The sequence below is a fragment of the Eumetopias jubatus genome, unplaced genomic scaffold, assembly GCF_037043125.1.
Source record: "Eumetopias jubatus isolate StellerSeaLion01/CBP00866 unplaced genomic scaffold, mEumJub1_p1.0 scaffold_2, whole genome shotgun sequence".
In the NCBI taxonomy this organism is placed as follows: Eukaryota; Metazoa; Chordata; class Mammalia; order Carnivora; family Otariidae; genus Eumetopias; species Eumetopias jubatus.
Window position 1 is genome coordinate 141,139,891 of NW_028274808.1, and position 19,593 is coordinate 141,159,483.

Sequence of the window (19,593 nt, forward strand, 5' to 3'; positions counted from 1 at the left end):
GAACCGCCCAGCAACGCCGCCTCCTGGTGGGCACTTACCCTGGGCTTGCAGGAGGAATTTTAATTTAAATGCCAAAAACAGAGGCAGCAGAGGAGGAAATAAGTGTCTTCCAAGGAACTGCGGCCCCTACTCTGTGCCCAGACACACCTCGCATCACCTCAACTGAAATCTCCATTAAGACTGCTGTGTGGGCCCAGGAAGGACAAAGCCAATCCTCTGCTGAGCCCGGAGGTGGTAAATCTGGCCCGGAAGCCCCACCTGCCCTTACCACTCCGTGGCCAAGGTACTCAGCCCCTGCCGCCCCTCCCCCGCCACCAGGTTCTGACAGAGACGGGGCCTTTGCTAGGCTGCTAAGTCTACATTAATTTTAGTATTCTCCCCTTCACGTTGGGCCTCTGGGTCTCCATCCATCGATGATGTGGGAAAATACACAAGACATTTTCTACAAGTTATTCCCTTTCCTCCTCATTAGTAGCTAGCATTGTGCTGAACCACTGAGAGCTGGGAAGAGCCTTGGGAAGAGAGACCTGGCCGGCAGCCACGAGCACGGCATGCTGAAGTGAGTGGCCATGACTCGGTAAACGCCTGCGCTGGGCCCTGTGCCTCTGCGAGTAGAGTGGTTCAGAGCAGGGGTTCACTTCCTACTTATAGGGCCCTGGGAGGTTGTTTACACTTTCCGTACCTTAGTGTCCTGGCCTGTAAATGAGGAGGATAATGACAGCAACTACATGGGGTAGTTGAGATAATGCCAATAAAGTGGTGATCACGATGCCTGGCAATTATGCTACTAAGGTGTCCCCACCAGGTCCCTCTGTCACTGATATCTTAATCCAACAAGCATTTCTTTTTTTGAAAGATTATTTATTTGAGAGAGAGATAGAGTGTGTGTGTGTGCGCGCGCGCGTGCGCACGCACGCATATCTGCACGCGCACACCTGTGGCCATGCAGAGGGAAGGGCAGGGGGTGAGAATCCTGAAGCAGACTCCCCACTGACCACGGAGCCCAACGTGGAGATGGATCTCACAACCCTGAGATCATAACCCGAGCCGAAATCAAGAGTCGGCCACTTAACTGAGTCACCCAGGCGCCCCAATCCAATAAGCATTTCCATGATGCACCAACACACCACTCAAGCCACTATCTGGAGAACAGCTGATTGCTAGGTGCCCTCATACCTGAAAGGCTTGCTGTCAGGGTCAGTGTCCTTGAAACCCATCTCCTCGAGCTTACAGCGCCGATACAATTCATAATGGCGGGTGTGAGTCTGCTCTCGCAAATCTTCCATGTTCACACGGATCAGCATCTCCCGAAGTTTCACGAAATCACAATGGTTTTCATTCTCAACTGCGAGAGATGGGAAGATGGGGGTGGCTATTAGCAACGATGTCCCTGAAAATCTGAAGTGACACTTTCAAGAGGTGATCACCATTGCTCCTGAAATCTCTGAAGTCTCAAAGCCACCTGAAGACCTTTACTGGATTCGCCTCACCTTTCCAATGAGGACAAGATTGCCGACAACGCGGACCATGACACTGATGACAGGAGTGACTGCAGAGGGCCTGCTCGAGGCAGGGCACTGCGGGAGGAAGTGTGTAAATATGGTCTTTACTCTTCAGAATAATTCTGCCAAGTAGGCGTTGCGACTCTTGCCTTGCAGATGCAGAAGCAAGGCTGTGATAAGCACGCTGACCTCCTGAGTAGAGGTAGCAGAGTCTACATTTAAACACCCCAACATCAGGCTGCAAAGCCAGGTCTATTTCCACTACTCCATGCCCCCTGGAAGTATACAAGGCAGTTCTTACATATCGCTTCTTTAAATTTTATCAACACTATGAAAAAAGTGTATCTACTGTAGAAAAATAGGTAATATTCATAAAAATTAAAACTTTCCCAGGAATCCCAAAGGTGTAATTTCTTCTCACTTCTCACAGATTTATTGCCTTTATTCAGAACAAAAGAAAAGGAGGACTGATAGATCTTAAACCAATGAAGGAATTTTCTGTAGTGATCCTACTTAACCTCTAGCATTGGGCATCTTCCTTCAAAAGGTACAAGGGTAGGGGCACCTGGGTGGCTCAGTCGTTAAGTGTCTGCCTTCGGCTCAGGTCCTGATCCCAGGGTCCTGGGATCGAGCCCCGCATCGGGCTCCCTGCTCAGCAGGAAGCCTGCTTCTCCCTCTCCTGCTCCCCCTGCTTATGTTCCCTCTCTTGCTATGTCTCTCTCTGTCAAATAAATTAAAAAAAAAAAAAAAATCTAAAAAAAAAAAAAAAAAAGGGTACAAGGGCAGGTAACAGAGTCCTTGCCCAGCCAAGCAACATATGGGAAGCTTCTTTAGATCAGAGCCTGTGGTCATGTCCCACAGTGCCAAACTAGGTCAGATAGCCTTATAATTTACTGAGATAATATTTAACTGGAAGACAAGTTTTCCAGAGATAATGGAGAAACAAGTATCCTCTTATTTACAAGAAACGTTTTGCAGCTTTCTTATACTTTGCCGATGAAACTGGTATGAGAGTGGTTGAAACTACTAGGCAAGAACTCTTTTCTATCAGGAATGTATACTGAATTTGCCACACAAGCCAACACTCTTGAGGGGCTGCCTCACTGGCACTAGGGCTCTGCACTCACTGCTCCCCACGGTCTACCTACCTAGTCACCGTGTCTTGCTTCCTCGCTTGACAACTGTCATGGGTATAACCCTACTGCTCCCTTCCTCCTGCCTACAGCTGAGCACCTCCCCAAACACAGCAGGGAAGGAAGGAAAGTGGACAGTCACCACAGAGGTTAAATGTGAAGACACCCTTCCCGTACTGTGCACCTACCCTGCACCACACCCCAGGGGTACTGCCTGGCCTTGGCCATCTTGTTGCCGATCTTCACTTCTTCGGTGCTGCCGACCACTGCAAATGGGAGATGGACCTGTGAAGCGACACAAGGACAGAGACGAGTTACCTTCTCCAGCTCCGCCCTCTTCTGCAGGCCTCACTTAGCAGCAGGAGAAAACAGGGAGGGAGGGGAGGAGAGGGAGGAGAGGCACGGGGCTCTGGGGTTGGGTTGTGTGCACCCCACCCTTTCTACAACCAAATACGGACTAGGTGATAGGAGCTAGCTTCAAGGGAAGCGGTAGGAGTCTGCACCCACACAGGAAGCTTCAGACTCGTGTTGTACAAGACCACAGCCACTAATATGTGTGGCCACTGAGCACTTGAAATGGGGCTTGTGGGATTAAGACACTGAATTTTTAATTTTATTTACTTTTAATTCATTTACATTTAAATTTTAAAATGGAAGATAAAATATTTTTCCGTTAGATAAAATTCTGTTGTTTGGGGACTTCACTTCATTTTGCTTCAAACTCAAATCTTCTAAAAGAAGAACCAGTTTGCTCAATGTGGATGCAAATATTAGAGGAAACTTATCTCTTTGGTAGTTAGTTCATATTGAAAAACTTTCAAGTATGTTAGAAGCAACTTGAGTATTCACCCAAATTGGGATATGCTGTAATTATAAAATATACATTGGATTTCAAAGACTTACTGTCAAAGTATCTCATTAATTTTTATATTGATTACATGTCGAAATGGTAATATTTTGAATATATTCAGTAAAACTTTTAAATTAATTTCACATTTCCTTTTACTTTGTTTTTTTATAATGCCACTTCTGCCATATTTTTTTAAAGATTTTATTTATTTTGAGAGACAGAGAGAGAGAGAGCCCAGAGGGAAGGGCAGAGGGACAAATAATTCCAAGCAGATTCTATGCTGAGCACAGAGCCCAACATGGGGCTTGATCTTACAACCCTGAGATCAGGACCTAAGCCAAAACCAAGAGTCCAATGCTTAACTGACTGAGCCACCCAGGCGCCCCCTTTTTACCTTTTTAAATGTGACTACTGGAAAATGTTAAATTACTTGTGTGACTCATATTATATTTCTATTGAACAGCATTGGTTTAGATAGTTGGCCATTGCACAAAATTCAAGTCAGAAATACACTTTAGCCCAAATTACTGGCCCAAGCCTTGCAGCCCAGACTTATCTCAAGCAGAGGTGGTGTTCAAGACAACGGACTGTTCCACATTGACTTCTTTGGTACCTATGTCTACATTCTGGGAGTAGGGGATAGAACAGATAGTAATTCCACCTTTTTTCTATTAGCATATAAGAATAAGAAGATTTGAAATGGATGTTCCGAGACGTATTATCTCGAGTTCCTTGATCCACTGCTCTTCTACTGCAGAGAAGCTGAGAAAGACAAGAATGTTTCAAAGCCAAATCCTCTCCCACAGAGGGCATAACTCTCAGCCCAGGCTGCCCAAGTGGTATTTCACTGATGCTGAGGATAGTTCTATTTTCTGGTTCATCTCACACTCTGGAGAAAGGAAGGAAACACATTCTCTTTCTCAGACTCTGATTCTGGAACTGTAACATGTTCCCTGAAGTTGAGGAGCACCAGGACCCTTCCGGCCAACATTTTGGTGTAATGACCCAAGAAAACCGTTTTCTCTGCTCACCCTGAGGGACAAAAGCAACTGCCAAAGAAATCTGTTTTCCACCTATCACGTGGGATTTCATCACTAGGAATTGCTTGCAATGGAGAGCCTAAAAAACAATTTCTTGTTGAAGAACAAGATTAATTTGGGACAACCAGCTCGATTAATCAGATAAAGAGAGAAAGAGCCAAGATTCACAGCTATTTTCTTTCCAAGAAATTTAACACGAATTTAGTTGCATGACCATCCAAAATGATTTAAGAGGATGGGGAGGGAGATAAAGAGAAAATTAGATGATATTCATTCACGTTATTTCTCAAATCCTACACTGACATCCCAAATCATGGCTCTGCAGCAGAATAAACCAGTGCTGCCCTGCCCGAGCTCCTGACAACGCCGTAACACGAGCTCGCTGCTCCACGGGCGTCACTCCCACCGGCCCCGCTGACAGCTGTGCCATGTGAGGGGTGGGCTGCGGTCTCCTCTCACCTGAGTACCTACCCACGGGATTGGTGTGGGCACTAAATGTAAATAAAGCCTCGCGCAGCAGCTGGTGCACAGTAAATGCTCCACAGATGTCAGAAACGTCAGGTGCTATGATTATTAAGAGAGCTCTCGGTACCCACAACCAGAGAGTTCTAGATGTGGAGGAGACCTCACATGCTACCTGTTTCGATCCTGCTTAGGAACTCCTTCTGCCACAGCTGTTCTAAGCACTTTGATTCAGAATCTGTGGTCCACCCCCCAGCAGTGGGAACACGCTCCTTCCACGGGGTGTTTGCTACGCTGCGGTGGTCCTGATGGCCAAACCCCTCACTGCCATTCACTGTTGGTTTCAGCTCTGTCTTTTGAATAAGAGCAGTCACTCTCCCCTATGACAACCTTCCTTTCACACCCCCTCAGGCCATCTCCTCAGGAAGAGCCTGCTCTCCAGTTTCCAGAAGTTCCAGAGCTTTTACTATCCTGACCACAGGAGCATGGCAGCCACAGTGGGTCATACAACTCAGAGTGTGACCAGACTAGGACAAAGTGGAGCTGGGCTATCTTTGCTTTAATGAGCTCCTAAATTTTAAATTCATACAACAGTCCCAGAGAGGGGAGGAGCTGCACTGGCCTCCAAAGTCCTAGGCATATCAGGAATAACTTAAGGAAGAAACAGCGCTACATAGAAAAGTCCATATGTTGAACTGAAGAAACAATTTTTGTGTTATAACCCTGTTCTCCTAAATTATGATGGCAAACAACACAGATGTGGGACCAGGGTTGAAATCTCAGTGCTGCTATTAGCTGGCTTTGACTAAGTCATTTAAGTCTCCAGATGAGCTTCAGTAGGAGTCCCCTTCATATGAAATGCCTAGCATAGGCAAATCTATAGAGATAAGAAAGTCGAGTGGTGGCTGCCTAGGGCTGGAATGGTTAGAGGGTTGACTGCTAAAAGGTACACAATTTCTTTTTGGGGTGACGAAAAGGTTCTAAAATTGATGGTAGCAATGGTTGTACAACCCTGTGAATATACTAAAAACCACTGAATTACATGCTTTAAATGGGTAAATTGTACAGTATATCAATTATATCTCAATAAAGCTGTTAATTAAAAAACAGTGCCTTTGGTGCATTTAATGACTTCATTAGACACTTTTCATGACCAGATCTAAGGGAAGTAGAACATAGCTCAACCTACCACAACTTAGACTGACTTCTGCTGCCAATAGCATACTTTTGGATCATTTTTTAGCATGTATCCAGGGAAAGGCAACTTATTTAATAGCTTCTAAGTGCATTTCACTGAAGCTAACCTACAATTTTAAGAATTCCAAAAACCATCATTGGGCATCTACTATGTGCAAAGAATGCTACTTTTACAAAAGTTATGCATTCCTAAGTGAAAAAAAAATGTATAGTAATTGTGGCCAAGAGAGGAGCTATGGCTGTGAGATACAAAAGAGGCAGTGGGAAAGATTCAGGTGTCAGCGGGCAGCATGGAGGCTCACCACAAGACATCATATCGCAGGTGCACCTAAGAATTGCTGAAGCTTTAGTCCTTTCTCTTCTGACCATCCTGCCTGTGAGGTGAAGAAATTATACCTCGACTGCCAGTTAACTCAAGGGTTCAGGAAAGGGTAGGAGAAGCAGAAAGGAGGGAAAGGCAGGAACCCATCACAGAAGCCAAAATGAGGCAGGTGGACATATTTCCGCCAACAATGCCAGAAACAAGCAGAGATCTATTTCCTGTAAGCCGCTTTGTATGACATGGTGCCGGGCAGGCATTCCCTTCCCACGAGATTGGCTGTAGAAATCTTACCTGTTGGAGTGGCAAGGAAACTGGAGATTAGCTTGCCTAACTTTCCCATTTGACAGATAGAGACACTGAGGAGCAGGGTGTTTAAATGCCTCGCCATAGTGACAGGGCTGGACCACAGTGAAGAATCAGATTCCCGGTCCAGGGTTCTAGTCACTCTACAATGCTGCTACCAGGAAAAGCTTTCAGGAAAATTACTGGTAGGTTCTTCCTAACTTGAGGACTTACGCTCATTGTTGCATTAATCTCCGCCACCGTTTCTTCATCTGTGGGGAACTGATATATCTGGACTCCATTGCTGACCAGTTCACTCATGATCTTACTCTTGAATTTGTGCAGTTCATTTTTGGCAATGGTGTCAGCTTTTGCAATTATTGGAATGATGTTCACCTATAAAACAAACACATCTATTTTTACACAATTCCAATGTAAGAAAAACAAGACAAATGAATGAAACATAATAAACAACAAAAATTGTTAACCTTCACTTAAAAAACAGAGATGATATTGAAAATCAGACTTTCTGCCCAGATGCAAAATTAAGAAGATATGGGATAATCTTTTAGCTCCATCTGTGAACACTTTTACTTCCTCCCATCCGGCACTGAAACCATACTTGTAATTTCCTCTTCTGTGCTACCTCATTTTTTTTTTTTTTTTTACAGAGTAAAAGGAAGTGTTACTCTATGACAAATGGCGATAACAAAGCCTATTCTTTCAATAACCAACCACTCCTTTTAGACCCCTCCCAGCTACTTTAGGAGCTTGATTTTTGCATGTTCCTAACAGTGTAATAGCCAAGACTGTGTTAGTCAGAACAGTGGCATATCCAACTCTCCCAGGATAACACCCTCTTTTTTTTCTAATGACTGCTAGGAGTGGAGAATCTATGTATTCACTGAAACAAAAACAGTTTCGCCTACTTTTAAAGTTTTCAAAATGATACCAACTAATTCTCTTGAAACACTGGTTTCTATCACATTACTTCTTCATACCAGAATGAGACCTGGTGCCAAAGACAAGGCTCACTTTCGGGGCACAGGCTACAAAGACCAGGAAGAAGGCCGAGTTTGACAACCGTGGCAGAAAGCCCAGCGTGAAAGCTAGGGACACCCTCAAGCACAAGCCCCAAACCCCAACATCAGTCATTCTTCCAACTTTCCCCAGCACTGTCCACACAGCACATTTTTTTTAAATTCCTTTTTTTAAGATTAACTGTCCTCTGCTCCGTGGTAGGTACAGAGCTTTCAGTAAGACACTACGGACATCCGATACCTGGGGCCGTGCTCTCCACCCAGCTCAGGGGAAAGAGGGATGGACTTGGTAAGAAAGCTGTCCTAACAAGAGAATGAGGGAGTCTTTAAGGAGGTTTTCGTGGTCATGTTTTACTTCCTTTGCTTCCCCTTTTATTCCAAGAGCCAAATCAAAATCCCTGATACATCACAATGAGAAGACATGTGGATAAAAAACCTATTCTTCCCCTATTTCTCCACCCACTCCTACCCTCATCGTGCCTGGTCTCATCCAGCAAGTCACAGACCGAGAAACATACTGGTGGTGAGGAAATGTGTGGGTCAGGACCCAAGGAACAAAACACCTGCCTGTTGTTCTTATGGGCTATCTTTTGTACACACTTGGCATTCAATGTTACACAGACAAAATGGCAGAGCTTCACAGTTTCTTGGGCCAGTCTGATCAGAGTAGATAGATGAACCAAGCAATTTAGATTTAAAATCTTCTTCCTTGGGGGGCCTGGGTGGCTCTGTCAGTTAAGCGTCTGCCTTCAGCTCAGGTCATGATCCCAGGGTTCTGGGATCGAGTCCCGCATTGGACTCCTTGCTCAGCAGGGTGCCTGCTTCTCCCTCTCCAGCTCCCCCTCCTTGTGTTCTCTCTCTCTCTCTCTCTCTCTCTGACAAATAAATAAACTTAAAAAAAAAAATCTTCCTTGGTAGCAGGTGCTTGAAAGTCTTTTCTGAAATTATCATGTATTTGTGACTTATATAGTTAAGAGCCTAAACTCTTCACTTTGCTTGTATCGACAAACCTTTTTGCAAATACCATTTTCAGATGATCTCCAGCATGCCCAGCTCTACAGCAATAGTGATTCTTTGAAGGCAGTTTAACCTGCTTTCTGGGGACTTTTTTGTTAGTTTGTTTCCAGCTGTATTTGCTTTGCTGTATTTTCGTTCTTTTCCCTTTTTAACTCAACTCTACTAAGCATAACCCTGTTGTTGAATATTAGCCTGGCTTGGCCCACCGACGTGGCCTCAGTCAGGAGCCCCCCTCCGTCCCTGCCTGTCCCCCAGCCCCGTGGCCAGGACAGGACAGCACAGGGAGCCTGCCTCGTGGCCCAGATCCCTCCGCCATCTGTGGCTAAATGCAGCTGAAACAAATGTGATGGAGAAGGGTTTCCGTGTGTTCTCGGGAGAGCACTACAGCTGCAGTAATCCACTCAGGCCATCAGACCATGTTTCTGTAAACCCAGGCATCTGCACGCGCTGGAAGCCCGGGAGCCTGGCTCTGAGTCAGCCACAGCCGGCACTTTGGCCGCAAGTTCAGAGAGAGGCCGTGGAGACAGGCTGGTCTTCTGAGTGTTCTCTGTCATGTTCCTCTGGAGAGAGAGCATCTTTCCAACAGTGTTGTTTAGACAAAAAAATAACACCCAACAAAACCCTCTAGAGACGGTAAGACTCCTCGTGGAACTCAAAAAGAAGATTAGGAGAGAAAACACCACAGCTTCTTTTGAGGGGTCGTTCCCACTGTTATTTGCTTCTTTGTTTTCAGAATGTACCGTCTTCCATTTATTTCAAAATGAAAAAATCAAATTAATTGTAAAGTAGGTCACTAAATGTTATCAAACTTATCAGGACTTTCCTTCAAATGTTGTGAAAGGGAGAGGTTATTAATGTGAAAAGCTCAGGTGTCAAACGGAAACTACTTTGTAAAAACACACGGGTACAGTTCTGTTTTAAATCTAAGGAACCGGACTGCCCTTATCACCGAAGTTAAAAAAAAAAAAAAAAATTAACACTTTTTTTCCCACTCAAAACTTCATATTAAAGCCAAATTTTTAAAAACTTTTAACGAAGAAATTTAAAGAAAGCTTTTAAGAAAATAAACAAATTGCGACTTCGTATTTCAATCTCCCTAAATTTAACCCTTCCTATGACCTTTTAGGTGCCTCCACTATTTAATTCCTCATCAGAGCACCCACTGGTGTTAATTTAAGAACTAAAAATACCTGGTAAAGAGCTCCATGGTTTTATTTGTTTGTTTGTTTTATTTTGTTTAGCCTAACATCCAGAGGTTTTGAAGCATTTTTCTCACATTGCTAAACCCTATTGTTCTGTAAAGCAGAAAAGACAATGACGGGGTTGGAGGAAGTGGGGAGGGATGACTAGGCAAGAGCACAGAGGAATTTTGGGGCAGGAAAAGTACTCTGTATACTATAATGAGGAATACAGGTCTTTACAGACGTGTCCCAGCCCACAGAATGTACACCACCAAGAGGGAACCCTAATATAAACATGGACTTTGGGGGGCTGATGTGTCAACGTAGGTGCACCGTTGTGACAACGTGCCCATCGGGTGGGGGTGTTGATGTGGGGGCAGGGGTATACGGGAATCTCTGTACCTTCCTCTTAACCCTGCTGTGAACCTAAGACTGCTTGGAAAACAGTCTTGTAAAACAAAACAATACAACCGAATGACATTAAAAGGAGAAAAATCAGGGCCTTCAGATAAAGGTGATCTAAAAGGAGGGGACAGTGGCCAGCGTGGTAGTGGGTACCTTGCTGTCCAGCTTTTTCATGGTGACTAGATCCAGAGACTTCAGGGAGTGGCCGGTGGGGGCAATGAAGTAGAGGCATGCGTGGATCCTGGTGTCGTGGTAGTTGAAGAGAGAACGTTTGATCTTCAATTCCTCTTGCAGGTAGGCCTCAAACTGGGCATCAATATATTCCACTATTGGCTTATAGCTAGAATGCAAAAGAATGTTTTGTAAAACACACCTTCAAATGAGCATGTTTCTAGCCATAAATCTCTCATGCAGTTCAGTGCAGGACAATCCTTCTGTAAAGTCTCCAATGGCTCCTTTGCTTAAGAGCTAAAGCCCCAAAGCCTTACCTGCGCATCCCGGGCCTTCCATCCTCTGGAGCCTGAACATCTCTCAAGCTCCTCTCTCCCACTCCCTCCCTGGCTCGCCGCGTCTGTCCCAGTCACACACACGAAGCTTTCATCTGCCTCCGTGCCTTTGTTCACGCTAGCCACCCCCCCGTACCCAGAACAGACTTCTTCCTAGTATTCTCCTGGCTAACATTCATCCTTTAAAACAGAGATTATAAATATGTGAACCATGCTGTCACTTCCCATGGAAGACACTGCTAAGAAATTGTGGCATTCTTTCCTGCTGGGCCAAAACGGAGTCTCAGAATCTGTCTTAATAAAGTGATTCTGACAGCCTCTGCCAACTGATTGACTTTGGTGCACAAAAGGAAAGTGGTTTTCAATTTTAGGCCATGGTATCACCTAGTGGGAGCTCTTCCGTGCTCCCTCCAGAGCTTCATCTATAAACCGAGGGGCCTGGGTGATTAGGAGCTTCAAGATTACTTCCAACTCTGAAATTTTATGATTGGAAGATAAACGCTGTAACCCTTCTCAGCAAATCATAATTAAAATCTGTTTTGAATAATTACGTATGATTCTATTAACTGACCATAATCATTAATAGTATATTGGGAATATGCATTCAATAAACCAGATGTTCTCCAGGGACTCAGCAGTACATTAGGTAGGTCACTGTGGAAAAGCTATAAACTTTCAGGTCTCCAGGGGACTGCTCAGAAGTCAGTGTTAGCCGCAATGAGATTGGTCTACTAGGAACACAATGGGTTAATTCTCTCCAAACTTAACTATCTTGCTGAGGAATGTCTTAAGCTTTAAGAAAAATAAAAACCTTTCAACACTCGGCTCCCCTAACTCATATGTTAAAACTGAAATCCTTAAAAGGGAACTACAAATCTTTGATAATGTGGATGACAGCAGATACCCTGAGAGAGCAAGCAAACAAGCAAAACAAAAAATACATTTATAACCAAAAACTGAAAGCACTCAGAAAAAAAGTTTTTTGATATTTTTCCTTGGTGATTCATCACAATCCACTGAATCAATTTGAGCAGACAAAATCTCTAGTGGTTTAAAGAAAAAGCAGGATATGCCTCTGTAATAATAAAGTTCTAAATATGACAACAGAAATCCCAATAAATTCTAATAGAAAGAATGAGCAAGTGATAAGTTTCTTCTATGTTTTGCACTTTAAAACACAGGTAGGTATTACATAACAATATTAATAATATTATCATAGGATAGTGATTAGAAGCATGGATTCAAGCCAAACCAACTCCAACTCCAAAAATTTACTACCTATGTGACTTTGAGCAAGTTACTAAACATCTCTGTGTTTCAGTTTCCTCATAGGTAAATCAAGGACAAAAAAAGTACCTATATCAGAGAGCTACTGCGACAAATAAGCTAATATGTATAAAGGACTAGCACAGAAGAGTAAGATATAACTATTTCATAGTAATATAATAAAAAATAATAAACAACAAACAGGGGAAAAGCAAGCCTGACTTTTTAGAAAGAGAAGGGGGGAAAAAGGAACCCTACCCTCACCTGGCTCATGGTAACCATTCTGCTGCTGAGCTCATGCCCTGCATTCCACCGAGGTCCACCTGTGCCAGCCCAAGGCCTCATCTTTCCGTCTCTGGACACTGAGGCAAGTGTTTGGGGAACCAGGGTCTTTCTCCAACACCCTCTTCAGAAAGGAAAGGAAAAGCAGCTCACAAGCAATTGCTCCTTCCTGCCTCACCAGTTCCTGATTTTTAGCCTCTCAGCACCGCCTCCCCAGCAGGCTCCAAGTATGTTTCTGCTTTCTACTAATTTCCCTCTTGCCTCTGGTGTTGATTCTGAACCTCCAAGATTATGGGAAGCATAACACCTCTCCTTTTCCAGGGAGGAATGCTTTCTGCCCTGGATTCAATATGTCCCAAGAAACCTTTCGTTCTCCTCTTACATCGTGGGTCTCCGTCTGCCTTCCCCTGTCAGGGAGTTCTGGCTAATCTTCCAATCCCCTTCTTTGCCCTTTATGTGATCTCCCTGAAAAATCACATTTACTCCTGTGTTTTACTCACCATCTAAGTGATGATAATTCATAAATCTCTGCTCGGAGCCCAGATCTTTCACTCAAGTTTCAGCACCATTCATCCAACTGCTTACGCGGTATCTCCATTGGCTCTTCTAACTAAATGTGTCCACGACGGGACTCTTCATCCTGCCCCCAAACCCACACTTCCCTGTATTCCTTCGCTTGGTGAATGGCACCCCCATGCACACCACCCGGGGACCTCCCCTTCTACTCCGCCACAACACACACAATCAAGCATGAAATTCCATCAATTTTAACTTCTAATTGTTATAACAAATTACAAAGAAATGTATTTCAGGAGAACTATTTACCAAAATCAGTATTCCCTGTGTTTCAGTCAGCCAGTAATTTTGTATTCCCCTTCTTAATCCTTTAAACAAATGATCTGCCCCTCTTCTCCTACTCCTTTCCACTTCTTATCTACATTCACAGTCATAAAGAGAAGGAAGTGTAATCCCAATTTTGCCTTTTGCTAGTTTCCATTCTTAGAGAAAGGACATCCATTTATTTTCTGTTTAGCCAATTCCAACTTCTCTGGATTATAGTCATACCAAGCAGAGGAAAGTGGAGGGCAAATCAAATCTAGTCCTTACATTGTCTCCTTTTAAGGCATGGGAATAGTCCTTTTTACCCACAACTCATTTTTTTCATATACCTCCAGCCACAGAGTCCACAATAAAATACAGAGGCTGACCCTGAAACTGATGGGAAAAGATATTTTATACAATGTTTTCTATCCACCCAAGCTACCCACTGATCATTCTTGCAAAAGAACCAACACCATTGTTCAGGGACCGACTCTCCATTTTACATACGGCCAGATACCTACCATCTATTTTTCTCTACCTTGCTGTTAAAGTTAGTTTTCCTTATCTCTCAACTACCTCCATCAGAAAGTGCGGCAAACAGAAAGACCAAATGGTCTACTTCAAAACCATTTTATAACTCTGATACAAAGATGTGGTGAGTTTGAAGATTTCAATTATTCATGCTTTTCAGGGTTATCATTACAGTTAGTGACATGCCATTGACATTCTATCTCCCATTTCCCAAATGTGGGGCAAATGAATTATTCTATTTCCAGTTCTATGACAAAACTTGGTTTACCTTCTTCTCCAGACCCCTCCCCTTCCTCACTGAAGAATACAGACAGCAAAACAAAGAAGCCCTTAAACCATGAAGAGTTAATCCTGCTATTAAACCTAACAGGAAACCTTACCAGATCTCTCTTCCTGCCTCCTTCTAGCTAGCTCGGTCTCAGGCAGATACTCATGCAGGAATGCTGACATGACTGCAGCCTACATAAACAAGCCAGGACATTCTTGAAGTCCTGCATTCATGGCAGAAAAGCTTGCCTCATCCCCAAAGTAGTAAAAATAATCATGGGTTTAGAGAAACAGCACATTGCTTCCCATATGGTTACATATCAATGCAAAAATGCATATCTCACTTCCAATTCTTTTATGGAAGCAGACTGTCCGAAAAAAAAAATTTTTTTTAAACAATAGTCATTCGGGTTTAGAGTCAACAGTGTCAACAATGCCTTCTAGGGGACAGAGTTCTAAATGCCATTTAAAGAGGTTATGCAACAGCTGTCAAGAAATTTCAGAAGAAAAAAATATTTGGTATCTAGGTTAGGTTAATATCACACTTCCTCTCTTCTAAATCTCCTTGGAAACTATTATTTGACCCAAATGAGTCAGATAATTTCTTAAAGAGGCCTCCAGCTGCAAATATGAGAATTGGTATAGTAGTAGCCACTTGCTGTTCAGCGCTGGCCAGTGAAAACCAGCAGGCCGAAGGAAAATCCCCACTTGGGGAGAGGCAATTCAGTGCAGCCACTGAGGCAATGACTCTGAGCGGGAAGAGCACATGGAGTCTTAGCAGAAAGATGCTGGAAGATGGTTCTCATTCCTGCAGGAAGGGATCCTGAAAAGGTCCAGTTACTGCCTTCCAATCAGGGAGTGCACAAGCATGACATCTATTTCACTTGGTATTACAAACAGCCTTCAGGCAGTAGCCTCTCCATCATTCCTTGGCATTGAGGTCATAAATTAAGAGCAATAGCTCAGCTGCAGGGTCTGAGCTTAGCTGTCCCCCACCCCACACAATGTACAGATAGTTCATTTTGACCAGATGCGAAATAAAATCCTTCTCACTACATCTAACAAGTGCTCCTGTTATTACAGGACAATGTTTATTGAAGAGCATTTAAATTGCTCTATAGATAAAATGGAGCTCAGTGCTCAGCTAGAGAATGAATTAAATATTTCTTCCTAATTACTATGTTGCTCATATATATCAGGGTAGTTAAAATATCTCTAGGCAATACACATTCTAGATAAAAATAGTTCAAGTTCCTCTTGATAAACATATGCATATAATATACACAGTTTGAGGAAAATTTTTTTAAAAAGAAACAAACTCTGGTACTAATAAAATTTCTGAGCCCTAAGCAAACATATCTTACTGACTTGGGGTTTTATTCCCATTATGTTGTCACTGCACAAAAATGTCTCTGGAAGCCCCCTTCTAGAATCATCTTTGGACCTGCAACAATTTTAACTTTCTCTAACTTCCTTTGAAAATGAATACAATAGGGTGCCTGGGTGGCTCAGTGGTTAAGCGACTGCCTTCAGCTCAGGTCATGATCCCGGAGTCCCGGGATCGAGTCCCACATAGGGCTCCCTGCTCAGCAGGGAGTCTGCTTCTCCCTCTGACCCTCTCCCCTCTCATGTTCTCTCTCACTCTCTCTCTCAAATAAATAAATAAAATCTAAAAAAAAAAAAGAAAATGAATACAATATTTAAAATAGTCATAAGATATTTGATGTTAAGAATGATGAATAGGATGGATGATCTCGAAAAGGAGTGTGAACATATTTGGGGACTGAGGTTAACATATCGGTTGAACACCAGGAAGTTTTAAGATTAACAGCTTCCCTCGAATAAAGGCATACAGCAACTGAGAGAGAAGAGCCAAACTTACCTGGCTTTATAAATTGAGTACACGTTTTATAAAAATCCTAAAACCTAACTGTATTATTTTATAATTATATCTTCAAGTTTATTTGAACACGTTTTAATGAATGAATACATAAGACTGACTTACAGGTAGTAGCCTCTATCTACATACAAACTATTGGAACACAATTCTTAGAAAATAACTTATTTCTTAAGCAGGTTAGACATGTCCTTTCTTCCACATATATAGTTTATTGTATAAATTACTTCATAGCTTAACAAACCCCACTGGATAGAGAGGGAAAGTTTAATCCAGTCGACCTAAATTCCTCATTAGGCTTGACTGAAACCACAATCATTCAGACTCAATTTGGCAATTCTGCACCCAGCATGCTGCCCAGCCCTCTAGCAGCCTAGAGGAAGACCCAGATACTTCACAGAAGGACTCACAGTGCCTCACCCCAAGCACTGACATCAACAGCAAGATCCAGTTTCAGCTGGAAATCAAGATTTTTCCAACAGATCTTCCATAAAAATGCTTTCTTCACTTTGAGGTTTTAGGAGTTAATACCACTTTGACCAAAGACTTCAAAATATAGGATAATCCCCTTATTACCACACCCTCTTCCAGGCCTTGCCTTTCAGTGTCCTTCCTTAGGCCTCTGCCTAAGAATAGGACCGTACACAGTATCACACATCTAGTGACATTCCCTTAAAGTGAAATAAATTGCCACGGTCCCATAGCTTCTCATTGGCAGAATCCAGGCTATAACCCAGGTCTCCTAAATCCTGGGCTGTGGCTTCTTACAGATGATTTCTCATCAACTCTCAGTTTTCACTGAAATCTGCAAGAATTTGGGGATTAAGTCAAATATCCCAATCTGCCTCAGGGACTAAGAGAGCATGGCAGATGCTCATTCCAAATTCCTCTACTTTTTAATGCCTTCTTATTTTGCAGAGTTGCAAAAAACAAAAACAAAAACCACATTTCCCAGATTCTTACAGCTCGTGTTCTAGATGTGGTTTAGTTTCTACCAAGCAGACGCAGCTATACAAACCTGGAAGCAGGGAGTGAGCACCACACAGCTGAGGCCACACACAGGCCACACCTGTTCTCCTTGCAAGTGATGGTAAAGGCATGTGGTTATCCGGGACAGACCTGGTGGAGGTTCTCGAGACCTCCCCCCAGCGTCATGGGTACCAAATTATATAAGATGACTGGTGGCAGGGGCTTCTGCCAATTGTCCTGTAGAATATTGGGGTGTTTCTCTAGATTGCTTTTCCTGTTGGGAAAGCCCCCATGTCTGGTTCCATGACCCTCCTGGAAAAACGCCATAAGCTAACATTCCTTCTAAGAAATCCCTTTTTTCCTTACACTAGCTGGAATCAACTGTGTTGTCTGGTTCTGACCTCAGGGAAGAACATTCTAAGAAAATTTCTCAGAGAACAAGGATGTCTGTTCTTTTAGGCAACAGAAGACCAGCCCCATAACTAGTGAACATTTAGCCTTTGAATTTACCCAGAACAGGTCCTGCCATCTCCTGATCCATTTATATCCCCATGAAATCCCAAGACGTACCTGTCATCTTTATTTATCTGGTCTCCAAATCCCACGGTGTCAACAATGGTTAACTTCAGCCGTACGTTACTTTCCTGAAGCTCGTAACTTCTGGCTTTTAACCGGACACCTGGTTCATTGTGAGTAGCTGGGTCACTTTCAAATTTGGTGTTGAATAAAGTGTCCATTAACGTGGATTTGCCAATGCCCGTCTCACCTACATAAGCACAAGGGAGACATGAGAGAATGTGTCAATGCCTCTCAGACACCAGTTCAGTTCATCAGGAATTTCTCATACTCATATTTGTAAAATTTTTATAGAAGTATCACCAGAAATCCCACTACAAAAAGATAGTTCTTTACATGTGTGATCTATCAAATCCCTCCCTAGATAGGCCTTAATGAATTCCAGAAACCATTTAGCATAAAAGATCCTGCACTTACAGATCAAGATGCTCTTCTTAACCTCTGGATAGAGAAGAAGAACCTGTAAGCTTGCCTGTGGCAGCTTGTACATTTCAAAGACATAAACTGTATCTCTTCCTCTCCTAAATATTGGTGTGTAGAATTGCATTACTTTAAAAAATACTATATTGTTTGTTTCTGTTACCAGGAGAAAAAACACTAATCCCATTTATATTATCCGATGTGACCAAATTATCTGACACCATCTAATGTTGTTGAAAAAAATTACATTTTCAAAACAACACTCTTGACAATAACAGCAATCGTAACAAACCCAGCTAAAGTTACTGAGGGCTTACTTTGTGCCAGGCCCTGTAGCAAGGGCTTCCAATGTATTATCACATTTAAAACCTACTACTATCCCCCATGAAAGAGGCACTATTGTCCCCTCCATTTCACAGAAGGGGCAGTAAGGCCTAGCTAAGTTTAAGGAACTTGTCTAAAGTCACACTGTTCTGTGACAGAGCCAGGGTTTTCACCCAAGTTTGTGTGGTTCTAACACTTACACTCAACCAACACAACATCCTGACTTTACTATTAGAGAGAAAACCGACGGCCTGGTATTTTCCAGTTATAGTTATGCATCTCTGTGACTCCTCCATATTACTTCCATTTTTCCTTCCCTATTCAACTGGAATCAAGATGGAAAAACATTTACTAGTTTTTCCAGTTTCAGGGTGATATCTGTGACGATGAAAGTAAATGAGGTTAAGCAACCTGCAACAATGGCCTTGTTAATTCACATTGATAATTCAAATTGGTGTTTGCTGAAGCCCTAACATGTGTAAACAAGAGTGACAGGGACCTGGGACCACTGCACTAATCAAATGAGGACCCCCAAGTGTGGAGCAAGAAGAACGTTAGTTTTAGGCCTCCAAAATAGTGTCAAGCAAAACTGTCTCTTAATCCTAATTTTTATGTTGAATTAAAAATAAAACCTACCCTTGTCAGTGGTGGTGGCAACTGAGTGTGAGAGTGGAAAGAGGGACGCAGAAATCAAGAAACATGATCCATAAGAATGCCTTTGTTTTTCAAATCTGGAATATTTCCCAATTACACTTCCAGTTCACTTTAAACATGCCAACATGTTGCAGCTCTTTCAACAAATCCAAATCCCATGAGGTTTCGCTTCTAAAGGGTTGCTATGAAGCCTTTAGGATGGTGACAATTCTGTGGGAAAAAGCTCTGGGATTTGTAGCCTTAAAGCAACTGTCCCACTGTAATGACAGAATCCACTTAGTAATTCGAGGTTCTGTAATACTCATTTCTTTCAAACACAATTCGAAAGTGAAGGAGGATGAAGCCTTTCTGGATTTGACCTTTCTCTACTTAGAAGCTTTATGTGTTTTACCACTGGCTATAATGATTCACCTACAGGATAAAAATTGTTTAAGTACATTTGCCTTATTCTTTAACCTTGCCCATTAGGCAGTACCCGATACATCTAAGCTCAAAGAATGTCCTCCTTCATCAGGCTGCACTCAGCCAGTACTTTTTCCAGTGCCTACTATGTGCCAAGCTCTGTGTCAAGTTCTAGGAATACAACAATGAACTAGCTTGATACGGTGTTCTCCCATTGCTTGGAATCTGACCTGGAATGGGACTGAA

At 42.9% G+C, this 19,593-nt stretch overlaps 1 protein-coding gene across 2 annotated transcripts in view; it reads right to left on the minus strand.

The window, feature by feature from the left end:
• The window catches only part of SEPTIN11 (septin 11), an 87,243-nt gene that overhangs the window by 15,953 nt on the left and 51,697 nt on the right, over positions 1 to 19,593 (minus strand). For both annotated transcript variants that reach the window (XM_028100631.2, XM_088021142.1), the window contains exons 3-7: positions 17,542 to 17,737; positions 10,585 to 10,771; positions 7,023 to 7,184; positions 2,824 to 2,920; positions 1,177 to 1,345 (exon numbers count right to left, since the gene is read on the minus strand). In XM_028100631.2, the coding sequence (XP_027956432.1) occupies positions 1,177 to 1,345; positions 2,824 to 2,920; positions 7,023 to 7,184; positions 10,585 to 10,771; positions 17,542 to 17,737 (811 nt within the window). The remainder of the gene's footprint in view (positions 1 to 1,176; positions 1,346 to 2,823; positions 2,921 to 7,022; positions 7,185 to 10,584; positions 10,772 to 17,541; positions 17,738 to 19,593) is intronic.